Source organism: Tupaia chinensis, unplaced genomic scaffold (assembly GCF_000334495.1).
Source record: "Tupaia chinensis unplaced genomic scaffold, TupChi_1.0 Scaffold000238_1, whole genome shotgun sequence".
NCBI lineage: Eukaryota > Metazoa > Chordata > Mammalia > Scandentia > Tupaiidae > Tupaia > Tupaia belangeri.
In genome coordinates, this window is record NW_006159716.1 from 9192629 (window position 1) to 9220569 (window position 27941).

General features: G+C 44.8%; 1 protein-coding gene across 5 annotated transcripts in view; it reads right to left on the minus strand.

Moving 5' to 3' along the window:
• The window catches only part of MAPK14 (mitogen-activated protein kinase 14), a 97108-nt gene that overhangs the window by 4178 nt on the left and 64989 nt on the right, over positions 1-27941 (minus strand). For 2 of the 5 annotated variants that reach the window (XM_006148646.3, XM_014587876.2), the window contains exons 5-11: positions 27111-27140; positions 26080-26127; positions 24396-24510; positions 23757-23828; positions 7419-7498; positions 6430-6508; positions 475-648 (exon numbers count right to left, since the gene is read on the minus strand). In XM_006148646.3, the coding sequence (XP_006148708.1) occupies positions 475-648; positions 6430-6508; positions 7419-7498; positions 23757-23828; positions 24396-24510; positions 26080-26127; positions 27111-27140 (598 nt within the window). Of the gene's footprint in view, positions 1-474; positions 649-6429; positions 6509-7418; positions 7499-11803; positions 11884-23756; positions 23829-24395; positions 24511-26079; positions 26128-27110; positions 27141-27941 lie in introns of those variants that run through there. The other 3 variants (XM_006148645.3, XM_014587875.2, XM_014587878.2) reach the window with 2 other exon arrangements.

The window sequence follows — 27941 nt, forward strand, 5'->3', positions numbered from 1 at the left end:
CTAAGTATAAAAATGTCCTTGCCCTACGTATCTCAGAGAAATGTAAATGCAAAGACTCCAAGAACGTCAAAGTGCTATGCAGATGCAAGGGGGCTCTGCATAAGACCAGGGGCTGGCAAGTGGGGTGATGGTTAAGGCTGCTGGATCCCCACATGGCCAACTGTGGTTCAAGTGCTGGACCTGGAAGCTTGCTTTCTCACTTTCCTTCTCTCTCTCCCTCTGTCCCTCTCTGGTCAAATGAAAATAAATACATAAACTTAAATACAATAATTCTTTAATTTAAAAAAAAAAAAAAGAATTTCCATCAGAGGAACATACTCATTCTGAACTAGGGATTCCAGCCACAAGTTTTAGCAGACAGGTTATAACCATCCAGTTTTCATCCTCCCTGTAGCTTGTACCTAGTAGTCCACCTAGACAAACTTTTTAAATGCAAACTCTCAAGCTAAGCATGATCACGGCCTTTGGACTTACTTTTCCACTCATCTATCAGGAGGTCCCTGCTTTCAAAGGACTGATCGTACGGATCTGCCACTGGCTCATCATCGGGATCGTGGTACTGAGCGAAGTAGGCGTGTGCGAGGGCCTGGGCTGCTGTAATCCTCTTATCTGAGTCCAATACGAGCATCTTCTCCAGCAGGTCGACAGCTATCACCGCGGGGGGAAGAGAAAGGGCAGAGGTTTTAACATGTCACAAAAGCACGTCTCGGTACTAGCCACGCAGTCAGGAACCCTTAATATTTCAACTGAAGTGTCTGTTCTAGGATGTATGACCCCTTTTCTCTGTGTGTGTTTTATATTTTTAAACATAATCACTAAACACGCAATTTTTTTTTTTGAGAGATTTTCACTATAGAGTGCGTGTGCTTGCTAGAGAGAGACAGAGAGACAGAAAGTGAGAAATCACCCCTCCAGGGGGGATGGCCATGCCGCAATCCCTTCTACTCCATTCTCCTCCCGGGATCTTGGGCATGCACGCACACGTGCCCAGTGTGAGTTTAAGCCACCGGGTCTGGGACTCGAACCGCAGTCGACTACATGGGAGTCCAGCGACATAGCCATTATGCTAACTGCTGGTCCCACTAAACACGCAATTTTAAAAAGAATCGGGTGGGGGTGGGCAACAGGTGGTATCACTGTTACAGCGCTAGACTCTCACAAGGCTGTCTACAGTTTGAGTCCTGGACTCGGCAGCTTGAAAATCATGCCAGGCACATGTGCATGCATGCCCAAAATCCCAGGAGGAAAATAGAGGAGAAGGGACTGTGGTGTGGCCATTCACACTGGGGGGGGATTTCTGCTTTTTTTTTTTTTTTTTTTAAATAGTCATTTATTGGTACCAACAGATGGCATAATGGTTACGTCACTAGACTCCCACATGGCCAACTGTGGTTGAGTCCAGGCCCAGAGGCATAAAATTCACACTAGGTGCATGTGTGTGCATGCCCAAAAGCCTGAGGGGGGGAGAAGAAGGGATCGTGTCTTGGCCATCCCCATTGAACGGTGACTTCTCAGTCTGTTTCTCTGTCTCTCCAGTGAGCGCACAAGCCCACTAGCAAAAATCTCTCTCTTTAAAAGAAAATTATTTAATTTTATTATTATTATTTTTTTAATTTGCTATAGGGCATGTGTACTCGCCAGAGGGAGAGAGCGAGCGAGCGAGCACACCAGGTCCAGGACTTGAACAGTGGTTGGTCATGTGGGTGTCTAGCGCCTTAACCATCACGCAGCCTGCTGGCCCTGTGGTTTCTCACTTGCTCTCTCTGGAGAGGTCACGTGGAGAAAGCGAAGGCCCAAGGAGAAGAAACAACAACTGGGATTCTGTCTGAACTGGCTTTTGTGGACTGTCAATGTTAACGTGTTACGTCTGCAGTCAGGCGATCAGAATGCAGCCCTGGAACTTAAAGTAATACGGAAAAAGGAGGCAGGGCTGGTTTATATTTTTAATTCTTTGCCTCCCTTTACTATCTGTTTATTAAAATAAGTCAAACAAATATTCATCAAACAAACAAATCTTCAAATGCTGAACAAACTGAAGGTTTTACATGGGGGTGTGGGTGAGACACGTTATTTGAGTAAAATGGAATTTAGGGCTGGCACGATGGTGCAGCAGAATGCACTGTTCCAGAGACCTGGATCGCCCATGGCAACCGTGGTCCTAATACCTGGCTTGTTGGGCCTGAGACACTCAACATGCACATGTGTGCCCAGGAAGGGAGGGCTGGAGGGCGGGGGAGGAGGGGGTCGGACTCTGGAGGGCACAGGGGGCCCGGCTCCTCCTCTCCCGCTCTCCCTTTCTCTCGCACGTGCACATGCACTCTATGCAATTCCAAAAACATGGAAATTTATTTGTAAAATGTTTACTATGGGGCCTAACAGGTGGTATGGAGGTTAAGGTGGCTGGATCCCACATGGCTGACTGTGTGGTTCTAGTCCCACACCTGGCAGCTTGAAAACCACACCAGGTATGTGTGTACCCAGTCTCGAGAGAATGGAGGAGCAGGGATTGTGGTGTGCCCATCCCCCTGGGCTGTGATGTCTCTCAGACCTAGTGCCAGTCCCAGACCTGGTGGCTTGCTTTCTCACTTTTCCTCTCCCTCCCACTCCCCCTTTGGTGAGCACACGTATCCTATAGCAAATCAAGTAATAGTAATAATGATAATAAATAAAACCAAATAAATAATTCTTTTAAAAATCATTAACATATAGCACTTTACTCCCATAGATAATCACAAAGACATTTTCCTAAATACTCTTTTTCTGGGGGTTGGGGGTTTTTGCTACAGGGTGTGTGCACTCGGCAGAGAGAAAGAAAATGAGAAATCACCCCCGGGGGGAAAGCCATGCCGTAATCCCTTCTCCTCCATTCTCTTCTTGGGATCTTGGGCTCACGCACATGTGCCCAGTGTGAGTTTGAAGCCACAGGGGCCAGGACTCACACCGCAGTCAACTACATGGGAGTCCCTCGACGTAACCATTACACCATCTGCTGGTCCCCATACTCCTAATACTGTTACCATATCTGACAAATAAAATATTTCTACATATCAGCTAAAATCTAGGTCATGTTAAAATTTCTCTAATTATCACACAGTTGTCTTTTACAACTGGTTTGTTCAAAGCAGGATTCAATCATGGGCCATACATTTGATGAGGTTTCTGTAGTCTCCCTTAATCTAGAATCTTCTCTACGTCTAGCCCCGCTTTTTCCCGATTTCCTGAAGAGCTTCCAGTGTCTTGAGCTTAACCGTTACTAGGCATCGGCCTGGCTGCTCTTCTGTGCTATCATGTACCTAGACCTGCTTTCCTCTACCCCCAGCAATCCTCTCAAACCAGAAGTTAGATCGGAAAGTCTGGGAAGAATCGGGGTAAGTACAGTATCTAGGCGAGAATATTTCATAGGGGATGCCATACATTTAGGGCACATGCACTCACCAGAGAAAGAGAGAGACAGAGAAAGAAAGAGAGAAAGCACCCCCCTCCCAGTGGTCACACTGCAATCCCTTCTCCTTCACGTCTCCATTCTTTCAGGATTTTGTACATATACCCAGTGTAGTTTTCAAGCCACCAGGGCTAGGCTAGGAACCACGCGGTTGGCAATGTGGAATCTGGTTGCCTTAGCTACCAGGCCACAGGACGGGTGATGCTGTATCCCTGACAGTGCGTTACGGTCATGTGTCCGCCACCAACAGTGGACACGAGGTGTTAAACTTGATCACTGGGTTAAGATGCTTCTCCTTTGCCCCAAGCCAGTAACTTGTAGGACACTGGCACCAGGTGAACATCAGTTGTGACTTTCAGCACCCATTGGGTTTCCTTCCTAAGAGCAATGATTTCATTAGGAGATCAAGGTTCTCATCTATATTTCCAAACAGGATGTCTTGAGTTTCGGCATGGGCACTTTGGAGAATAAACGGTGAAGTGACCACAGTTATCATTACGGTCAAACAGAAAAATGCTTTAAGACTTTCCGAGTTATTTCTTCAATGTGGAGGGAATGGGGGCACACAGGGAAGAGGACGGCTTTCTGCAGAGATCTACTGCCACATATACTGGAGGCTGTGAAAGACTCCGGGTTCCATGGTCTGAATTCGGAGTAATCAATCCCCAGGTTTCAGGAGGATACAAAAACACAGTCAGTATTTACATGCCAATTTAAGTTTTTAATTTTACACTTTAAAGTGTTGGGAGAATCGCCTTGAATATGTATTCATCTGAAGGTCTATATGGAAAACAAACCTTACAGCTCTTAGTTTTATAATGAGACTTTGCCTCTCCTAAGGTAAAAAGCATCCCGTCCTTATAATCAATACCTTGATGAGAAACAAGGTCAGGGGTAAGAAACAGACTCCTTAAAGATCTTGATGCGGACATGAAAATGTAATTCAAATTTTAATTCACGTTTTAGGGACAGTAAAGGAAACCAAGTCTGGGAGTGACAAAACCGAGCTGCTGATATAGATATCGCTGGTGTACCCCCCGCCCAGTCCGCGTGCTGGGCAGCAGGCCAGGATGAGTAACACCGTGCTCTGTCTGTCGAGCGAGGGGGCACACTTCGATGGCACACGTCTGCACTCTGAGAGAACAGTGCCGAGTGCCAGGCGGACCGAAACCTCCATTCCACCCGTCAGCAGTCTATGGCCGAGTGGCCTCGAGTCCAGAAAAGGGGGCCATTTATCAGAATGCATGTGACCTCAGTGACCTGCTGGAACACACGCATCTCCTCTCCTCACAGAATCATGAATTAACTTCTTTTTTCTGAGCTGTTAGTAGGAGTCAAACAGCGAGCACTACGATGTCTAAGACACAGGGCTGCTGAAATGAGGAGCGTTCATAAAGCGTGACCAGAAAGCTACCAGCATACGACAACATCCTTCCCCAGCTTCTAGGGGGACAAACAGAACTTGGCACAGAGCTCTGAACTAGACATTACGCTCGCATAAACCGTACAAAGCCGGTGGTCTAAGGTGGCAACAGCGAAAAAACATGATGAAAAAAACGCTGTCACCCCTTATCACCCCAGTCAGAATGGCGAAGAGTAAAAAAACAAACAAACAAACAAACAAACAAAGATAAGTGCTGGCGAGGCTGTGGTGAAAGCGAACTCTCCTACACGGTTGATGGGAATATAAATTAGTCCAGCCACTGTGGAGAACAGTATGGAGGTTCCTCAAAGACCTGCAAACAGAACTACCATATGACCTAGCAATTCCACTTCTACCCAAAGGACAGGAGAACGCTCAGTCGGAAAAGTGTCTGCACATCCATATCCATGTTTACTGAGGCATTATTCTCAACTGCTAAGACATGGAACCAACCCAAATGTCCACAAACAGATGAATGGGTTGAAAAAGTGTAGTACAGACGCTATGGACTACTACTCAACCATAAAAAAAAAGACCCTGGCATTTGATAGAAAGTGGACGAATATGGAAGACTGACTTCTGAGTGAAGCAAGTCAGTCTATGGAAGAGAGACACGGTATGTCCCCACTTGATATATACCGAATGTCCACACTCTAGGGCAGAAACTGACACTGGAGCATACAGAAGCATAGAAAATGGTTGGAGATACTTCCCACAGTGTGGGAAGAGGGTGGGAACTAGGGAAGGGTTCCGGGACATCTGGGCGACCCAGAAGTGGAGGACTGCCTGTTGATGACAGCATATACGGGATCTTTAGCTGGACTGGTGTGCAGTGTGTTCGTGCTGGGAAAATTCATTTTACAAGTTCTGTTGCTGTCCAGAGTTAAATGTATAAAATAAATTTTAAAAATAAGATAAAATAGTAAAAAGATGTAAAAAGTTTGAGGTGGCAAATTAGCCCCATATAGAGGAGAGGATGGCGAAGCCTCTGAGGGGCAGAGGAAGAAAGGAAAGGAGAGAAGTCGGTGAGTGTGGAGGACAGCAGGGTCCACTGCGCTGCACAGCCACAGGCAAGCAGAGGCCGTGGCGAGCTCCCAGCCCGCTCCTCTAAACACCACCTGGCTCCAGTTGTTTTCACCCTGGGCTTGGGACGCCGTAAACTAGCAGCCGTCGTGACCAAGTCGCAGGTTTTCATTTGCCCTTCTTCCCGCCTCCCCAACCTGTTCTCCCAACATTCCTACCACTGTCTCTCCTTCCTTCACTCTTCTGGCCCATTTTCCCTGCCAATATTCTGTGACCATAGAAACAATGGGTCATCAGAAAAGCCGTGACATCATTTTCCCATGTTTTTCTAAGTAAAAATGTGTCACGACTCTTCCGACTACCTAACATATAACCATGTCATGCGATTTTTCAAAAATCTGACAATACGCACACAGATAATAAACGTCATATTTATAACCAGCCAAGACTTAATGAATGGTATCTTATTTAGAATGAAAGAAAAACCTTTTCCTTCTCTAACTAATTCAAAACCCGTGAGATGAGGACATGGTCAACTTACCCAGGGGATTGGCACCAATAAATACATTTGCAAAGTTCATCTTCGGCATCTGAGTCAAAGACTGAATATAGTTTCTCGCCTGTAAAAACAAGGGTTTTTCAGATTGCTTTTGTTCAGTGATGTTACTTCCCTCAAAGAGCGCTGGTCTTATGGAACAAGGGTTCACTGGCAAACCTGCCAACTCCAGTGTTTATGACTATCTTTACTATTCGTTGAAGACTTCTTTCTATTGTACTTGAGCATGGATATAAAAGAGTACAGTGAAAACAGACAAGAGAGACTTATCCACAGAACAGTCATCCCTTTAATAAAGATAAATAAAAAGATGACTTGAATAGAGCGGAAATAAAAACAAAGCTTCTAAGAAGGACCCTCTGTGATGCCCACCTTAGAAGTGTCTTTGTCATCTCTGATGATAAAACGACAGTTAGATTAAGTACGATAGTTAAGAACTGCTAAGAAGGGCACCGGACCTGACCTAAGTGTTCATATTTATTCTATGTTATCTGTGCATTTCCTTTTAAATATAGTACTTATCAGTGTTGGGTATTTTATCTTTTTTTCTTCTTTTTCTTAAATGAAGAGCCCTCTTTTGATCATTAACCAAATGAACAAATACGAAAGCACCCTCTGGACTCCAGTCAACTACACTTCTGACAAAGGCTGCCGGACGGTGGCCCACGCTAACCACAGGCCTCGTACCTAGGGAGAAACAAGCAGCCACTTACAAAACCACAGGTAAAGGTGACGTCGCTTTCTGTTCACAAGCCCGCAAGTGATAGTCTGTATCCCACAGAACTGGATGGTAAAACTGAACTTTAGCCCAAAGTCACTATCTTGCAACAGCACATATGCAGTCATGGCCTTAGTAGCCCTCGGGCACATGCAAGCGCTTGGTGACATTAGAAACGGTGTCAGTTATACACGGTGGCAATAAAATGAGGATGTGGCCTCCCGAATACACAGGCCTGCACAGTATTTGTTCTCACCTCATGGCTTGGCATCCTGTTAATGAGATAAGCAGGGGGTGTCCCCGTCAGACGCATAATCTGCTGAAGTTGGTTAATATCTTAGATGCCTAGTCAAGGGCATTGTTAAACAAACAGTGCAAAAAATAACTTTCGATGGAAGTGTCTTTAAAAACAAAAAGTCAAAAAGCCATCCCCAAACAAACAAACAAAGAAAAATCTCCTCCCCAGTCACCCCAGGTCAGAGCCCAAGGCTGCATGTTAAAGCAAGGCCGTGGAATGGCATGAATTACTAGGTGTGGAGCCGATGACCGGCCATGTGGGTCAGAAAAATTCCCTTTTTTTGGTTTCAGCATCATCGTTAATGTGATCTATTTTAGGTTCCCTGGAAGCAGATTGCCCCTTGATCCAGGATGCCAGCCAGAGAAGTTTTTGAAAGTACCAGAGGTCAAAACCTGTTTATTTATAGGACAAACACACATGATTCAGGAAATTTTGACTCAATTTTAGGCAAAATAAAGCATTCAATATATTCATTCCAGGAAGAGACTTCAATTTTTGTGACACAGGCTCTCCAAGGCTCTCCCCCTCCAAATGAAGACACCGTTGGGCATGTGGGTTGATAAGCAATGCCACGTTTCAAAGCTATTAGTAGTGGTACATTTAAAACACATGCCAGAGACACACGATGGTAAGTGAAGAAAGGGGACACGGGAGAAAGTTAGAGGCTAATGGCAAAGGCAAAGGAGTCACGGGATGCTGACAATACGAGAGAGAGCATGCCACAGTTACTTCATCCGTGTCTGAGGAGTGAGTGACTTCACGTAACCACAGCTGGGAGGAGGTGAGCGAGACACTGCCGCTATCTGACCAGAGCAGAGCTCCATATGCGGCGGGCACAGATGTAAACTGTCCTCTTTTAACTGCCCCATCAGTGTCAGCATAATTCCCACAGTTCCACAATGAGAAGTGTTGGTTTATCATGCATTCCTATTAAAAGGAGACACGATGGGATTTTTAAAAATCCTCCACATAATCCAATAAACCCTCTTCTATTCCCCTTTTTGTTAACTACTAATTCCTTCCTTCAACTGAAGCATCATCTTCAGTAAGTACCCTGGCCAAGCAATTTCACTTCTTTGCGGCTTCTCTGGGTAATTTTCCCACTTGAGCTCATCCTCTCTAGTGGTCAGATGACGGTTCACGCGTGTGTAAGGCTGGCCGTGGGAGGGGAGCTGGGGCCCAAGCCCAAAGACAAACCAGCACATTCAAGATGGTGTGTAGTCCTACCAACATCTCCACAACCAAGTTTCGGCTTGCTCCTAAACAAACCGCATAACAAGTAATACTCTGTACGTGAAGAGAAATAAGAAACGAGGGTCACAGGGGCCAGCAGGTGCCATGGTGGTTAAGGCGCTGGCCTCCCACATGGCCAACCATGGTTCGAGTCCAGGACCTGGTGGCTTAAAAATCATGCCAGGCATCAGGTACATGTGTGTGCAGATCCAAAATCCTGAGAGGAGAATGGAGGAGAAGGGACTGCAGCATGGCTATCCCCCCAGGAGATAATTTCTCACTTCCCTCTCTCTGGTGAGTGCAAGTGCCTTACAGAAATGTATTTTTAAGAGGACACAGAATAAAACTGCAATAGCAGAATACCAGATGGGTCTCAAAATGTTAAAATCCTGCCATCTCTCCCTTCCTCTCTGTGAACAGTAGTTGCCTGTACATCTTCTGTTTATGCCACCTTTAGTCAGATAGTTTATTATATATCTCCTTGTTGAACACTGGGAAGGTTATATTTCTAGAGAAAAATGTGAATGAGCTAGGATCTTGCTTTCCTAATAAGATTTGCTGTTCTTTCACCGATTACTAAGGTACGGGGACACCAACCAAATAAATCTCATCCTTAGGCCTCCACCTTGACACATACCCCTCTCCTATAACACGCCCTAACTGTTCTCAATCCATGCCTGCACTCTCTCCCTCAAAATACCCTGTTCTGTATGAACAGAGTCCCTTCACAGATGCTGGCAACACGGCTTCACTGCTTTTTTAGGAATAAGAAAATAGCTGCTGGCTTTCTGCTTGCTATCATGCTTCACTAACGCCTTTTTAAATTTTTAACAATCCCCGAACAATTTACGGAGTTGGCTTTGTTATTTCCACACCGTGCATCATGTGCTGTTGGGATAAACAGGTGCTTGGAAGGTGTCACTAACATTCAGCCTGCCAGTCCTTCTGAATGTTTAGGCTTTTACCCATGCACCACGATTATGTAAGGGAAAAGCACCTTTATTTCTGTGCTTCCTAAAGCATTATTTGAGTAAGTTCCATATCCTGGTACTCAGTTTCATCTCGCCCAGTGCTAGGACGGGGCTGCTGAAAGGTATGCTGTGCTCCATGTCACACGAGACAGCGCCCTCTCACTGCATAGGTCACGCAGGGTCGGTTCTTTCTTAAAAATAAATGATGGCTGGGACCAGCAGGTGGCGTAATGGTTTGTCATTGGATTCCCATGTAGTCAACTGTGGTTTGAGTCCCGGACCCAGCGGCTTAAAACTCACACTGAGAGCGTGTGCATGCATGCCTAAGATCTCAAGAGGAGAATGGAGGAGAGGGGATTGCAGCATGGCCTTCCCCCTGGGAAGGGATTTCTTACTTTCTCTCTCTCTGGCAAGTGCACATGCCCTATAGCAACAATCTCGCTAAAAAATAATAATAATGATAGAAAATAAATAAATGATGGCCTGATGATAGATTTTATTCATATTTTATCTTTTAGAACTTCTTGTGACTAACAGCACATCTATGGGATGGGAAAAGGGACCGAGAAGGAGTTGGTAGTAGCCACTCCAGGGCAGGGAATGAACTTGCTACCTCAGCCTGACTAGCACTACTCAGTAATTAGCTGAATGACTTCCCAACTCTGTCTCCACATCCTCTTATTGGCCAATCTTCCTATGCAAATGCATTAAAAAAATTTTTTTAAACAAAATCAACCAATCAATCAATCTGTTCTTCCCAAGCGTCATCTCTTACATTTGCGGATTCACTCTCACCCAGCTTCAGCATAACCCAAAGAAAAACACCTTCAGGTTGACACTGTGGTCGGTAATTCTGACACTGACTTTCAAAACAGTGCGTAAGGCTGTTTTAGATGTGCCATCAGAACACCTGGGATCTACGCTCAGCTCTGCCAAGTGACGCGGGCAGGACTCGGGCAAGCCGTGGCATTTCTGTGTTTTCGCTTATCTTAAATAAGTAAGGGAAACACAATGGGGCCAGGCCAGCACAGCCTCCACGTCCTTCAGAGGAAACATGTACGAATGCACAGGGCTTTGCAGTCCTGTTAGGAGTGCACCGTACGTACCGGCTGGTGGCAGTCTTTACTTTGCAGGGAGACTCACCTGCTCATGCCTGCCTCCAGCTCCCGGCATTCTTCCCAACTGGGCTAAGGGCCCTTCAGTTGGAAACGCTGGGAGGAGAATCCGGGAAGGCAGAGCTCCTAGCTCTTCTTCCTTTACACCTGCCTGTGGCAGGGGGAAGGGAGAAAGGCTGAGGGTGTTCACAGCTTCTCTCATGTCTCTGGCCCAAGAATATAATCAACGGCAGGAAATCATAGCCAAAGTATGCTGGAGTCACAGTCCCATGGCTTCTGTTTAAATTCCTGCTCAGAGGCAGGAAAACACTAGCTCCAGAGCCTTTTCTCAGGTTATTGAACCTGTAATTTCAAAGGAAGGCTATAGGGGAAGATTTGCCACCACCCTCCTATGGACCTGGGGTATGAGGAAGGAAGGTCTTTCCTCTGAGCGTTCTGGACACTGGGTAAAGGGTATCTCTGTTGGGAACGGACACCTAACACGGGGTACATGAGTTGTCTATTCTAAAGTAATAAGAGCAAATAACTTCTGGAAAAGGGCCATAGCGTGCAGACGGCACCCCTTACATTCTTTGAGTGATGAAGTTAGACGACTACATGGGAAGCTCATGCTCTGAGAGTAAGTACTAATCACAAATAAAGAGAGCTCCTGAGTATACACGAGACTTCTGAGAGAGATGAAGTCAGGGCTTGAAAATGGGGACTCGAATTTTCCATTTGTCTCTTGGAATGCATTAGAATCTCAACTCTCACTCTTCTGCTAGGAAACTATTACCCAATAAAGGATCCTGTGAGCTCACTATGTGCCCGGAGAGAGAACAAAATACATTCATGCATGCAGGCAGGCACGGGCACGCACATCAACACATGCGTGCGTGCACACAGATCTGCGCCTCGTCCTGCAGTCAGCACACACGAGGCACGCGACCTTACAGACACACGCGGGTAGGGGTACAGATGAACCCGAGGCAAGTGGCAGAGGCTCCCCACAGGGCAGATAATTACAATCAAAGCATCAACTCACAGACTCTGAGGAGATTTTCTTCAAAAGCTCAGCCCCTGGGGTTCCAACGAGTCTTAAAATGAGCTTCAACTGATCAATATCTAATGATGGACTATAAAGGAAAATGTTGGGACAAAATAAAAATGGAAAACAGTAACAGATGAAACAAAACGAAACAAACAAAACATCTCAAAAACAAAAATTATAAACCCCAGACCAAGCCGACATGGTGAATTCATCTAAGTCACGGCTTCTGCAGGTCACCTCAAGCAGGCCAGGCTCCTCCTGTGCAGAGATTCAAAATGTCGCGGCACGTGTGTCCAATGGGTACTCATTTTGTGCATCTGTCAGCATCGCGCATCAGTAGAGGGAAGCAGCTGTGGCTGGGTTCCTAGCTCCCAAACGCAGCAGATGGAACGCCAACGTTTCATTCTCTCCACCTGTTCCGTAGCCCCTCCCTCCTCACCTTCCACCAAACCACCAGCAGCCAATCAGGCAAAGGGCACTGGCAGGCAGAGGGTCACCAGAGGGTCACGGGAAGAGAAAAGCAGCAGAGCACAGGAGCCGGGGATGTAGTCTATTTGTGAATACTCCCCTAAGGCTTGACCTAGACAGCCTGTAGTAGGATAGCGAGAGGACTGTAAGACGGGAAGCCCGGTCACTGGGGCGTGCCCTCTAAAAACCTCTCCCTCACACTGACTAGAGGCAGAGGCCTGTGTGTGAGAGCCGACCAGCAGAGGGCGCTCTCCCACTGCATGTTCTTTCAGGGACGCCAGCACAGGGCAGAACACAGGTTTCAACCTTATAAATACAAAATGAATGTAGAATGCTTCTCTTTACAAGCCAAATGATATATAGTGATTGAATGGGTTTTTTGTTTGTTTGTTTGTTTTGGAGAGGTTTTCTCTACAGGGCGCGTGCGCTCGCCAGAGAGAGAGAGAGACATAGAGACAGAAAGCAAGAAATCACCCCCCGGGGGGATGGTCACGCCGCAATCCCTTCTCCTCCATTCTCCTCTCGGGATCTTGGGCATGCACGCACACGCGCCCGGCGTGAGTTTTAAGCCACCGGGTCCGGGACACGAACCGCGGTCGACTACGTGGGAGGTCCAGCGACATAGCCATTACGCTAACTGCTGGTTCCCTTGAATGTTTTTTTTTTTAAAAAAGAGAATAAATAATAATAATAATAATCTGGAAAAAAAAGATGAAAAGCTACTTGATGATGATGATGTGGACAGTAATGTCTTCGCCTTGACTGATATGCATGGTAATTGTGCTGGAAAAAGAAATGTAACACACTGTAAAGATCCATGTGATTAAATGTAATATAAAAAATTATAATAATAATAACACAAAACAAAAAAAATGAATGTAGAATGCTTAACAAACTTCACTCATCCTTATCTAGATAAAAGGCCACAATGCCCCCAAACTTCTGGTAGCCAAAACTTCAATGTACACTCAACATGTATGTGCAGGCACTAACCACAAGACAAAAATAATAATAATAATAATAATAATAATGAAAAAATGAAAACCAAATACTCCATTTGTTCTCACCCCTTTAAGTCTTGTCTAGAAAAGAGGGAGAAATAACTTGTAAAACTGTTTTTAATACTTACTATAAGCATTCGAATAGTTTATCCACGTCTATACCGACGTTCATGAGGAGGGAGGCGGGGTCAGGGTTTGCACATGATTAGATACTTCACAACTTCAGGCCTCAGCTGAAAATAAACGTCCCTCCCTCAGGAGTCCTCCCCAACACCCTACATAAGGAACATCCCCACCCCATCCTCTCTCTCAGCACCATGCTTGATAACACCATAGTGCCTCTCATACTGGGACCTACTGTGTGCTTACTGCAGCCATGCTGCGGGGCTACATCTCTACAAGGGCAGGGGCCACTCTGCCTGTTCCCCCACCTACCCTCGGTGCTTAGCCAGACACCTGGTACACACCAGGCACGCAAATTTTGCGGAGAGTGTAGTACAGGGTAAAGAGAAGACTTTGGTTGTGATGACCACACATATGAAAAAGCAATACAGGGCCCAGTAAATGGCATAATGGTTACATCGATGGACTCCCACATAGTTGACCACAGTTTGAGTCCCAAACTCAGTGGCTTGAAAATCATGCCAGGCACATGTATGTGCATGCCCATCCCCTCAGGGGATGATTTCCCGCTTTGTCTCTCTGTCTCTTCGGCAAGCACACGTACCCCCTATAGCAAAGATTTCTCTAAAAAAAATAATATGATTATTAGCATCTTGCCTTTTTGCCCCCCAGATATAAAATCAGTTTAAGTGGAAGAGAATTCTAAACAGAAGTCAGCAAACCCAGCCTGCCGTCTGCTTTATAAGTAAAGCTGTACTGGAACACAACCACTTCCACTCACGTATGTGCTGTCTACACTGCTTTCACACTATGACAAGCAGAGTTACAATAGAAACCATTGGGTTGCCAACGCCTAAAATATTTACTACCTGGCCCTGTAAGAAATGGTGTACTGAACTCTTCTAGACCCAAAGCTTATGTTCTATAGAACACAAACATAAACCAGAAACAAGCCCACTTAATGTTATTTCTAATTAAGACTAACAGAGAATTTTGTCATCTGCAAATGGGAAAAATCAGTATGTTCTGAACATTACATTTTTAGTACCAGTTACTTAGCTCACGGTGTTGACAAGGAAATAATTTGAAAGCACATGTTCATGGGGACAGAGCAGAGGCAGGGGTGAACAGACACTGTCTTGTTCTAGCATAACCAGGTTAATTAGAATAGGAACCAATAAAGGAGCCTCTTTACTCTCTTTTACAAAAGAGTAACTTTCTTTACAAAAGCTTAGTTCCCGCACACATGTGATGAGGAACATATTTAAACGGGTAGCTGCTATAAGAGAATGTGTACCACATATAGCAAAAAAATAGACTACTTCCAACTCTCAAGCACATGGTTTTTCAATATGTGCATCAAAACTTACCTCTAAAATAAAGCTGTTGAGATTGGTACTCTTATTTAAGAGATGTCTTTCTGACTATTTAAAAGGTGTCACATTTATACTCTCAGCAAGGAAGACAGAGGCCTCTCTGACCTGTCAGTTTCTCAACTGGACTACCCCACCCTATACTAAGAGGCAGCTCCCTCTAGTCACACTGGATCACCACCTCAATGAGTTGGGGACCCCATGTAGCGTACAAGAATCACACAGGCCGGAAGGGTCTCGCCCCCTGCTCCTCAGCCTCACAGACTCAACCCTCTGCGATCTGGCATCAGGCGTCTTTCCAGCTTCTGCCTCAAACTATGACCCCTCAATGCACTCGATGCTTCCCCTCGTAGCATATCTTCAGGCAATTCTGTTTCCACGTTCTTCCACATACACAAAAAGACATGAACACAAAGAACCTCCACGCTCCCCAACTAAGTGCCTTCCACGGAGTAGCCTGATAAATGCTGGTCGACCTGAAAAGACTTGCTGTGACACTCTGTAACTTAGCTCTACCTCGGCCTTGCCCGCAAAATCCAGAACAACCAGGTTGTGTGCAAAATTGACATACCAGTGAGTAGTCCGGGAAAGTTGCTTCATGGAGTTCGGGGCATGACCGACGTTCCACCTGAGCTGTTTATGCCACAGAAAATACACGTGCATTGCCGTGGAGTGAGAGCTCTGGACGCAGGGAGTCGGCGCAGCACGAGGCAGTACTTGGGCAACACGTAAGCACACGGGGTGAAATAAAAGTCGACTTAGCAGCTAAGGGCACTGCGTGAGGAAAGCCAAACCGTGCAAACCTCAGAAGAAATCACCACAGGTTCTCCCAAAGCTGGCTCGGCCACTGAGACACAGGCCAGTCTCCCAACAGGACCCGCCTCTGCGAGGCCACTACACTCTGTCCAGGCAGTTAGGGCCAGAAAGAGCTTCAAGTAGCTCCTGTAAGTACAGCAGAGCAAATTTATCAGATTCTGACAATTAGTTATTTCCACCGCAAGCTGTCCTTCCAGTTCTTCCCTAAGAAGAAGATATTTTTACTACTACTTAAAATGTTTTAATTGCGGTGATCACAATGTCAAAATTAAAATCATAAATCTCCTAAATGTCTCAAAAATGAAGAAAAGGACAATACTAATACTAAGATTATTCCTTGGCCCACGTTCTCTTTAACAGAAGTAAAGAGTAGTCAGAATGAAAAAAGGGGGAGGGGGAAACTATGGGTAATGGGATCATTGAAGGGAACGTAAAAGAGATATTCTAGTCACTTCTATTACGTTTAAAGAATTGTTTTTTTATTTAATTCCATTTGTTATTATTATTTTTCCATTTGACCAGACAGAGACAGAGAGAGAGAGAGAAAAGGAAAGCAAGAAAGCAAGTCACCACCAAGTCTAGGACTTGAACCGTGGTCGGCCATGTGGAAATCCAGCACCCCCAACCACCACACCACCTGCGGCCCCTGTAATCACTTCTAAGTGTTCTTGGCAACAGCTAGTAAACCTCTGCAGGTAGGAACTGAAGGTGAATAAGATGACGAGGTGCAGGGCTCGCCTGCCTGTGAGCGGGCGTTTTCAGTGGCACGGATCCACACAGGGACAAAGCAGAACCTTTGTGAGGGTGAGTGACAGACAGGATGAACTAGAATGACACTTAGCCTATTCTTCCTCTTGAGGATGTCAAAAGTCACTTCCACTGTCACATTAAAAAAAAACTTTTTTAAGTACACTAGGTTTTTTGACAAATCTGAGAATTCTAGCCTTTTCTGGGAAACTATTATCAAGTTAGAGAAAAACAGGCAATAATTTAATAAAATATTTTTCTTTCTCAACATTTCTTAGGACACTTGCTTTGATTGTATAAAGTGAAACTGCTTTTTAAAAATGAGACTATTTTGGGACCAGCAGTTAGCGTAATGGCTATGTCGCTGGACTCCCATGTAACCTACTATGGTTCGCGTCCCGGACCCGGTGGCTTAAACTCACACCAGGGCATGTGTGCGTGCGTGCCCAAGATCCCGAGAATCCCGAGAGGAGAATGGAGGAGAAGGGATTGCGGCGTGACCATCCTCCCAGAGGGTGATTTTTCGCTTTCTCTCTCTGTCTCCGTCTTTCTGGCGAGCGCACGGGCCCTATAGCAAAAACTTCTCCAAAAAAAAAAAAAAAAGAATGAAACTACTTTAAGCCAATGACTGAAAACGATAGGTAGATGTGACTTTAGCCCTACCGCCATGCTTCGTGTCATGACGGGTAGTGTGAACACACGTGCCTATTACATTATTCTTTGTCTTGCAGTCCATCAGAAACATTTCAAACACTTACATATTTAATACCCCAAGAAAATCCACATGAAGCAGGGCAGCAGCTGACGGCAAGTGTATCACGACTGGGACGCCCCGCTGACTCTCCCCGCTATTCTCCCCGCTGATTCTCCCCGCTGATTCTCCCCGCCGACTCTCCCCGCAATTCTCCCCGCTATTCTCCCTGCGATTCTCCCCGCTATTCTCCCCGCTATTCTCCCCGCTGACTCTCCCCGCGATTCTCCCCGCTGATTCTCCCCGTTGATTCTCCCCGTTGACTCTCTCCGCTGATTCTCCCCGCTGACTCTCCCCGCTGATTCTCCCCGCTGACTCTCCCCGCGATTCTCCCCGCTGATGGAAATCCAGCATTCTCCCCGCTGACTCTCTCCGCTGATTCTCCCCGCTGACTCTCCCCGCTGATTCTCCAGCTAGTGTCTTCAGAGTCTAGGGGCCAGCAGGGGGTGTGGTAATTAAGGCGCTGGATCCTATATGGTTAGCTCTGTGGTTTGAGTCCCAGAAATGGGTGTTTGAAAAAGACCAGGCACGTGTGCATGCATGCCCAAAATCCCAAGAGGAGACTGGAGGAGGAGGGACTGCAGCATGGTCATCCCCCAGAGGGGTGATTTCTCACTTTACCTTTCTCTCTGCTCCTCTCTGGCGAGTGCCCACGCCCTATTGCAAAAATCTTAAAAAAAAAAAAAAAAAAAAAAAAAAAGTCTATTAAAATGAAAGAAGAGGGAAAAGGCTTTTACACATGAAGAAAACATGCAAGTACACAGGAAAGGAAAATAACAGCAAGCCAAGGCTGTGGGCGCTGGTGGGGAAAACAGTATCTGACGTACAACAGGGCTACTGAACTCATTCTTCTCTCCCGTAAAGCACACAGGGCCAAACACCTGTAATCACGTTTTCTAACTGACTCATTCATTTCAAAATCAATGGTATTTGAAATAAGTCAGCACTATACCTGAGAGACATTCTATATCCTCCTTCCTTTCTAATAAAAAGTTCTGTCAGTTGGCAAACAAAAACTATTATTAAGCTAGATGGAAGAGTTCTGTAAAGTTCCAAACAAGAATAATTTACTTTGTAAACAGTTTTGCCCTAGGGCGTATGTGCTTGCCAGAGAGAGAGAGAGAGACAGAGGGAGGGAAAGCACCCCCCCAGGGGGTATGGCCGCACAACAATCCTGTCTGCTCCATTCTCTTGGAATTTTGGGTGTGTTTCTCAAGCTGCCGGGTCCAGGATTTGAACCACACAGTTGGCCATGAGGGATCCAGCACTCAACCATTGCACCACCACGTGGCTTATAAAAACACACCAGGTGTGTGTATATGCACGTCGAAAATCCTGACAGGATGGAGAAGTGGAGGAGAAGGGACTACAGTGTGCTGCTGCCTCATTAGGAAAATACCAGGTTGGAGAAAAAAGGGCAAATTTTGCTTTTAGTGTCTAATTGGCAAAATCCCCCCCCCACCGTGTGCATATGTGCCTTTTGGCAATTAAAAGGAAAGAAGTGTACACAAAGATGTGGAGAAATTCAAAGTCTCATGCATCACGGTGCACAAGTAAAATGGTGCAGCCACTATGGAAAATAGTTTGGTGTATCTTCAAAAAGATAAACATCAAATTATCATATGATCCAGCAATTCCACACCTAGGTACATGAGCAAAAGAACTGAAAGCAGAAGCTCAGGACCACCAGAGTTCAAGTACTCAGCCCACTTGGCCTGAAAACACACTGGGTATGTGCATGTGTGCGCAGGATCCTGGTAAACTGGAAGGCTGGAGGAGAGGAGTCGCAGCAGAACTGAGCCACGTGAAGGGTGCTTCTCTTTCTCTCTGTGTGAGTGCACACGAGGAAAAAAAAGTAGTATATTCATACAATGGAACAGTATTCAGCCATGAAAAGGAATGAAGTTCTGATACATGCTACAACATGGATGAATCTTGAAAACATTTTACTAACGGAAATAATCTAGACACAAAAGGACAACTACAGTATGATCCCACTTATATGAACTATCTAGAATAGGAAAATGTATAGAGACAGAAGGAACAAAGGCTATCAGAAGAGAGGAGAATGGGAAGTTAGTATTTAATGGGTGCAGAGTTTTGGTGTGTGGTGATCAAAGTGTTTGGGAAATAGACAGTGATGCCAAAACACTGTGAACACAGTTGATGCCTTTGGATTATACACTCAGAATGGTTGGAATATGTGATGTATATTTTACTAGAAAAAGAGGGACCAGCAGTTAGCATAATGGCTATGTCGCTGGACTCCCACGTAGTCGACCGCGGTTCGTGTCCCGGACCCGGTGGTTTAAACTCACGCCGGGCGCATGCGCATGCGTGCCCAAGATCCCGAGAGGAGAATGGAGGAGAAGGGACTGTGGCGTGACCATCCCCCCTGGAGGGTGATTTCTCGCTTTCTATCTCTCTGTCTGTCTCTGTCTGTCTGGCAAGTGCATGCGCCATATAGCAAAAACCTCTCAAAAAATAAAAAAATAAAAAATAAATAAAAAGAAAAAGCTAAAATAGCAAATTACAGGGCCAGCAGGTGGCACAGTAGTTAAGACACTGGACTGCCACATGGTTGACCATGGTTAAAATCGCGGATGTGGTGGACCGAAAATCATGGCAGGCATGTGTGCGTGTGTGCCCAAAATCCCAGAAGGAGAATGGAGGAGAAGGGACTGTGGCATGGCCATCCTCCCAGGATAGTGATTACTTGCTTTCCCTCTCACTGTCGCTGTCTCTCTCTCTGGTGAATGCACATGCCCTATGGCAAATTTTATGTTTTATACATTTTATCACAAAAATATTTGCAATTCAGTTTCTAAGTCACAGTAGCCACATTGCATGCACGCAAGAGCCATGTGTGGGTGGTGACCACCAACTACCATACCGGGTAGCACGGACATAAAACATCTGCAATGACACAAAAAGCTCTCTTAGCTCTTCTTATCAAGAAGCTAAAACCAGCAGTTCCGAATGCAACGAGATGGATAAATGAGCAAACACTCACGCACACAGCACCATGTCTGGTTGCCCCCGCAGCCAGCTGCGTTACAAAATCTTAAATAAACAGTACCTGCACACCTTTCAGGCCAGAGAAGACGTGGGCCAGCACATTCTCCCAAGGTTTTAAAAAGAGGCATTCTAGAAATTAGAGGAATAGCCAGTAACAGAATATTGGAAAGAAACTGTGGTCTCAGTGAGAAAAAGCTTCACACCTATCTTTTCTGAGTCTTGGCTTCTTCATCTAAAAACCAAGGGGTTTGTGACCAGCAGATGGTGTAATAGTTGCTGAACTTCCACATAGGTGACCAACGGTTCGAATCCTGGACCCAGCAGCTTGAAACTCACGTTGGGCGCATGTGTGTGCATGCCCAAAATCCCAAGAGGAGAAGTGATTAGGGCGTGGCCATCCCTCCTGGGGGGGGGGGTGATGTCTTGCTTTCTGTCTCTCTGTCTTTGTCTTTCCTCCAAGTGCCCATGCCCTATAGCAAAAATCTTTCTTAAAAACAACAACAACCAAAAATACAAGTGGTTCAACTAGATGCATTCCGATTCTTAACTTTTTGATCTTATTGGTACCTTAAAAGATACCTGAAAAAATTGAGGCAAAAATTGCTAACCAAATAATTTTTTCAGGATCATCGGAAGTTAAAACTCAAGTTTAACCTGGTTACACTTCAGTTGTATTCAACACCAGCTGCACACAAGAGTCACCTGGAAACTTAGATAAAAAGCCTGTGCCCTGACTCACATCAACTGAAGCTCAGTCTCTGGGGTGATGCCCAGGCATCTAGAGTTTTTGTTTTTAAGTTTGTTTGTTTATTTATTCCTTCTGAGAGAAAGAGAGACAGCCCAACGGGGTTCCCACGTGTGATCCGCCCCTCAACAAGCCCAGGTTGCAGGCAAGAGCATATGCCCGTGTGCCCGTGATTAACACAGTGCCACCACCTGGCTTCATCTAGTTTTTTCTGTCTTGTTTTGTTTTTAGGTTTTGGCTATAGGACCTGTGTGCACACCAGAGAGAAGAGAAACAGTGAGAGGGAAAGTGAAAAATCACCTTCTGGGGGGATGGCCATGCCACAATCCCTTCTCCTCCATTCTCCTGCTGGGATTTTGGGCATGCAGGCACATGCACCTGGCAGGAATTTCAGGCTGCCAGGTCCAGGACTCAAACTGTGGTTGGCTATGTGGGAGTCCAGTGCCTTAACCACCATGCCACCTGCTGGCCCCCATCTAGAGGTTTTAAAAGCTCCCCATAGTGGTTCTGACACACACGAGGGCTTAAGAACTACTACGCTGGAACCTAAGTGATGACATACTTCAGGCAATAAAAAATAATGGGGAACACTTTCCTCTCTCCTTTTTGTCAGGTAACCAAAGCTATATCCCCACAGATGGCGACTGACAAGAGGAAGGTTAAGCGTATTACAAATACAACTCTTTCTAAGTTGATTTTTATAATGAAAGAGAGTATCTGTCTGAAAAAGAGCCAAGCTCAAAAAAACACACTAGATTACTAAAATCGGAATACTGAAATGAGGGCAAGCCCCGTGGCGTGGTGGTGAAGTGCTGTGCATTGGAAGCCAGACCCCATATGTTGCTGCAGTTCGAATCTCAGTTCTCACAGCTTGAAAACAAGTCTGGCACGTGTTCATGCATGCCCAAAATCTTGATGGGAAGAAGGAATGGAGAAAATCGGATTGTGGTATGATTATGCCCATTTGGAGGGTGCTTTCTCTCTCCTCTCTCTCTCTCTCTCTCTCCGGCAGGATGTACCCTCTGGCAATAAGAGAAAATAAGAAGGAAAAAAAAAAGTTCTGAAATGAATTCTCACGCATTAAGAAATGAATTCTCTAAAGTTCACAGAAGAAGAGGTAAGCATGACGGGAAGACTTTTGCAGGTTGAAAGCACTCTAACAGGGTCATTAGGGAGTAGACAGCTGTCTGTGAGACAGGACCATAACGGGACACGAACCATGCTGCTTTAAACATTTTCCATCTCTGGCTGCCAAAGGGATCTGTCCTTTACTGCGTGCCACAGAACTGAACAGAAACACTTAACCATGACTGCTCCACAGGGGACAAGGAAGTGGGAGGCTAGGCGGGCAACTGCTTCCCAAGGCCACAAGTAAAGATGTCGGCTGATTTTTACTGACAGGTTCATGTACGCACTTTCCAGATACGATTTATCTGGATTCACACAACACCCTCGTGAGGTATATACTACTATCACTTCATGGTTAAAGAAACTGAGAGACGCAGAGGTTTAGAAAACTTGCTCAGAGCCACCCAGCTAGCAGGAAAAGAGCTAAGATCAAAACCCAGGAAGTCTGATTCCACAGCATGGGTCCTTAACCAGTACGCACACCGCCTACCTCCCTCTGGCACTTCCAGGCAGGAGTGCTGTGAGTGACCGAATCGGGGCCAGACACAAAGACCAAGAGAGGAAGGGGAGGGGAGAACGGAGGAGCGCGTCAGGACGGCAGGTCCAGGGGGTGAACCGTGGATGAGGCTCGGAGACACGTATCTGAGGAAGTGGGGAATTATAAAATGTCCCGAATTCTCAGCACTGTAATACACATCCGCCAAATGTCTAAAGACCAGATTTAAGGTGAATGAAGCAGAGGAAAAAGGAGAAATACTAGGTATTAAATCAATCTAAAACCCAGCGATGGGGAGTAATGAGGTGCGCTAAGTAGAGGGAGACTGAACTCTGCCAATCCAGGAGTATTCAAAGAGAAACACGCAGCTTTTCCTGAGGAGCGGAGGGTTTTCATGAGAAAAGTACATTTTCTCTATGATCAGATGGTCAGGTTACGTGAACAGGTAATGCGAGCATCAGTCACCGCAGAAATCTATAACAAATTGCAAACAAGTAAACTCACATTCCGTTTACAAACTTAGTGTGTGGAACACAGGTCTCTGTAGCAACCCTCAAAAGCACGTGAAGGCTAGTTGGCTGAATTTTACCCAAATCCTAATTCTAGACGTATATTTTAACGTCCTTTCTCACTCAACACCTTCCCCAGGTAGAATGGATGGGAGTCACATGCCGATGACATTGTATCTTACATGATGACATCAGATGACTTAGAAACTGTGCAACGAGCATGCCGCAGATAGGAAAGGAACTAAAATAAAGGGGTGATGCTAAACCACAAGCTGGACAGTAAGTCTGGGAGCAAATTCAGCTCTGGCCGCCATCTCGGGTAGAACGTGCTGGAGGGAAAATAAAGGCATCTGACAGGTGACTTTATTGCCCTTGCTTTTTACTCTGTTGTTAAACGGAAGAGTCAGCCGGCCACGTGAACACAAGGACCAGACGTGGACTTTCTGATACATAAACCAACATAACAACTAGATACCCTTGATCGCTACGTGAGCACCTCGAGCTCATGAAGCGCTTGTACAAACAGACTGCACCTGTCACTGGGATATGGAGCTTCTCAGAGATGCCTGGGTCTCAGAACTGCTGTGGGAAGATGAATATAATAAAGGACTTCGAAAGCTTTAAAGGGCTTTTCAGTAGACTTTATAACGCATATCTGGATGATAAAAACCAGGAACCGAGAGTCTTTTGTACAGATAAGTAAAGACGGTATACGTTCACAGACACCGGGAATGCAGGTAAGAAACAAGAGTCCAAACTTTGTAAAGGATACGGTCGGTACCAGGAAACAACGTTCTTCCAGTCAACAGCTCAGCCATTATGCATCCCACTGACCAGATATCCACTGGCAGATTAAAGAGAAAAAAAAGGACATATGATATCACTATTATTATACTTGGGCACATGTGGAAAAATAACCATGCCTGAAATATTCAAATTAATATTTATGATAGCTGAGATATCAAAACTCATACTCGTTTTTACAGAAATAAATAAGCTTATTAATAAGATACCTTCACCCCATTTAGGAGCTTCATCAGCAAGTCAAAACATATTTAATGGAAGAGAAATAACCTAGTCACCAGCTGGAAGAAGTTTCTTCCGGGTAGAATGGTGGATTCTTCCACATAATATTGAGGGGATCAGATTATGAGCCCACTGTGTTCAGGTAGAAGTATTCAGAACATACACTGAAAATCTAAATAAAAACCCAATTGCTAAGTCACTGAGTTCAGAAGCTGTGTATAAAAACCCTACTTCCCCCACTGAGCAAGTGAAATGTTTTCTACCTGTGGGCTTTGAAAGGGCCACAGAGGTAAGAAACACCGTGTCTTCCCACCCGCTACCAGTTTTAACGCCGAGAATCCCAAACGGTATTAACAAGGCTCTAAATGACCAACATGAACGGCACCTGTCTGGTTGTAATGCATCCAGTTCAGCATGATCTCCGGAGCCCGGTACCACCGAGTGGCCACGTAGCCTGTCATCTCATCATCTGTGTGCCGAGCCAGTCCAAAATCCAGGATCTGCGGCGGAGAAGGCAAGTTAGACACTGACCACTGTGACTTATAAAGCAGTCAGGGAAAAAATACTTTATTAAACAAAAACTACACTTTCATGAACAGGTTTTCTGGTCCATGCTCGGCATGATAAAACATAGCTACAACTTTAAAAAACAGAATTACAAAGAGCAAAATAAAAAGGCCTCTCATAGGGATTTACTCAAGAGCAATGAAAATATACATCCACACAGAAGCTTGTCATGGTAGCCCCAAACCAGAAATGAAGCAGATGTACATCAACAGGTAGACGAATAAGCAAACTCTGCTATGTTCATAACATGGAATACTCCTTAGCAATAAAAAGAAACTACTGATACATACATACAAAAGCAAATAACATTATACCCAGAAAAAAAAAAATAGAGAGACTGCACGGCTTCATTTATATGAAACTCCAGAAAACATAAATGTAATCTATAGTACAAGAAAGGGACTACCTGGAGCTAGGACTTGGGGTGGAAGACTGGGGATCAGCTAGCGCACAGAACTTTCCAAACTGATAGAAATGTTTTCTATTGGGACCAGCAGTTTGCGTAATGGCTATGTCCCTGGACTCCCATGTGGTTGACCGCGGTTCACGTCCCAGACCTGGTGGCTTAAAACTCACGCTGGGCGTGTTGTGTGTGCATGCCTAAGATCCCGAGAGGAGAATGGAGGAGAAGGAATTACGGCGTGGCCAGCCCCCCTGGGGGGGCTCATTTCTTGCTTTCTGTCTCTTTGTCTCTCTCTGGTGAGCACACGTGCCCTGAAGCAAAAACCTCTCCAAAAAAAAAAAAAAAAAGAAATGTTTTCTATTATAAGTGTGGTGGTTATATGGATATATAAATTAGCCATAATACACACTTACAATGATATGTTTTATTATATGTAGATTGTTTTTTTAAAGTTCAGTTAAAAAAAAAAAGGAAATGAAACCAAAAAATTCCAGAGCTGCTTACTCTTTATAGACAATTCACTTATTTCTGAGTAGAATTATTTTACATGAATGGGTCTCTGCCATTTTTCCTCCTAGGAATCCATTTAATTAAATAATTACCTTTTCAAGACTGCTTACTTGATAGTCACACTATAATTCTCCTTTATAATAGTTAGTATGATACCTTTGTAATTTAGCTTTATTTTAAAATGAAAACAAGACACCTGATGGCCCTTTCAATGTCATTTAAATAGCTTCCTCAGTCTATGATTTAAACTCCAACGTCTGATATTTCTTAGAAAAGTATAAAGTGTCAGGAAAAAAGGTACGGTGCAGCCGACAGGTGGCGTGGTGGTTAAGGTGGCTGGACTCCCACATGGCTGACCATGGGTCGAGTCCTGGTCCTGGCGGCTTCCTTTCTCACTTTCCTTCTCTTTCTGCCTGTCTCTGGTCAACTTTAATAAAGTAAAATAAATAATGACAATAAATAAATAAATAAATTTTAAAAAGGAAAAAATCTATGGCTTCTAAATCTATTCTCTATAAAAGTTTTCCTGGTTAGGCAAACATATAATCTCAAGATGAAGCAAATAATCACTACCATCTCTTCATTTTACCTTCAGCTCACAGTCTTCATTCACAGCTAGATTACTGGGTTTTAGGTCCTAGGGAACAAGTAAGAAAGGACAGGATCAGCTTTATTATGCACAATAAATTCTCTTCCTACAGGTACTAGTGAAGATTCAGATTCCAAAGACCTCAGGGGCTGGCAGGTGGCGTGGTAGTTAAGGCACTAGATACTCTCACATGGCCTATCACTTCGAGTCCTGGACCTGCTGGCTTGCTTTCTCACTTTCCCTCTCTTTCTGTCTCTCTCTGGTCAAATTAAAATAAATGAATGAATAAATAAAAAATTAAATAATTCTTTAAAAAGAAAAAGTAAGACCTCATTCAACTATAAACAGGCGATCTCCATTCTATAGTCAGAATCTACTCCATATTATTCTTAAACAGGTACAAACTATACATCTTTCTTTAATCAGTCTACATATCGACTGAAGTTGCAATCAATTAATATTTCAAGGTCTGGAGTCGGCAGGTGGCATGGTTGTTAAGGAGCTGGACTCCCACATGGCCGACCACGGTTCAAATCCAGGATCTGGCAGCTTGCTTTCTCACTTTCTCTCTCTCTGATGAACGCATATACCTTACAGTAAATTTAAAATAATAATAATAATAATAATAAATAAAATTAAATATTTAAAAAAATATTCTGGGGACCAGCAGTTAGCATAATGGCTATGTCACTGGACTCCCATTAGTCGACTGTGGTTCTAGTCCAGGACCCAATGGCTTAAATTCACACCAGGCACATGTGCGTGCGTGCCCAAGATCCCAAGAGGAGAATGGAGGAGAAGGGACTGCAGTGTGGCCACCACCCCTGGGGGGTGATTTCTCGCTTTCTGTCTCTCTGTCTCTCTGGCAAACGCACACGCTCTATACCAAAAAACCTCTCTAAAAAAATAAATCAGTAAAACTATTTCAAGAACTTACATAAAGTAAGTTTAGATTAGGATCTTGGCTAATTGCCATCCTTCTACTTCTACCCCATTCCCCCCCCAAATTTAATCGAAGTCATAATACGTACCCTGTGAATTATGTCAGCTGAATGTATATACTGTAAAAGAGAAAAAAAGTCAGTGGAATCAAAGTTATCTCCAATCTCCTGTTGTCGTATTATATAAAATATTTGCACATTTACTATACCCATGATTTCCACAGCTAGTGACTCCACTCACTTGAGCTTTCAACCTTTTTTCTCGTAGGTGCTGTGGAGCTTACTAAGGACTCAAAGTTGTTGAATATCGAAGATGGTTTTAATTTTAAAATACTGTTTACCTGCTCGTCCCACAAATGAATTAGCCTCTATGAGGATTTTTTTTTAAAAACTTCAATATTCTACTGACCATATATTAGATTATATAAAAAATTATTAAGTTAGAGGTAATACTGAAGAGTCCTTATCTTTCAGACAGGCACATATCTGAAAGTATCTATGGAATGATGTCTAGGCTGGCTTTAAAACAGTCTGGGGACGGAACCAGCAGTTAGCGTAATGGCTATGTCACTGAACTCCCATGTAGCCGACCATGGTTCAAGTCCCGGACTCAGTGGCTTAAACTCACACCGTGTGCATGTACGTGCATGCCCAAGATCCCAAGAAGAGAATGGAGGAGAAGGGATTGCAGTGTGGCCATCCCCTATGGGGGGTGATTTCTCGCTTTCTATCTCTCTGTCTCTCTCTTTCTGGCGAGCACACGTGCCCTATAGCAAAAACCTCTCCAAAAAAAAGTTTAGGGACTTGGTCATGGTGGTGCAAATGCAGGGCACCGCTGGGCAAGCCTGAGTCACAGAAGGGGCCCAGGTTTGGATCTCAGACCAGCCTAAACAGAATAGGTACGACAGCATGCACCTGTAA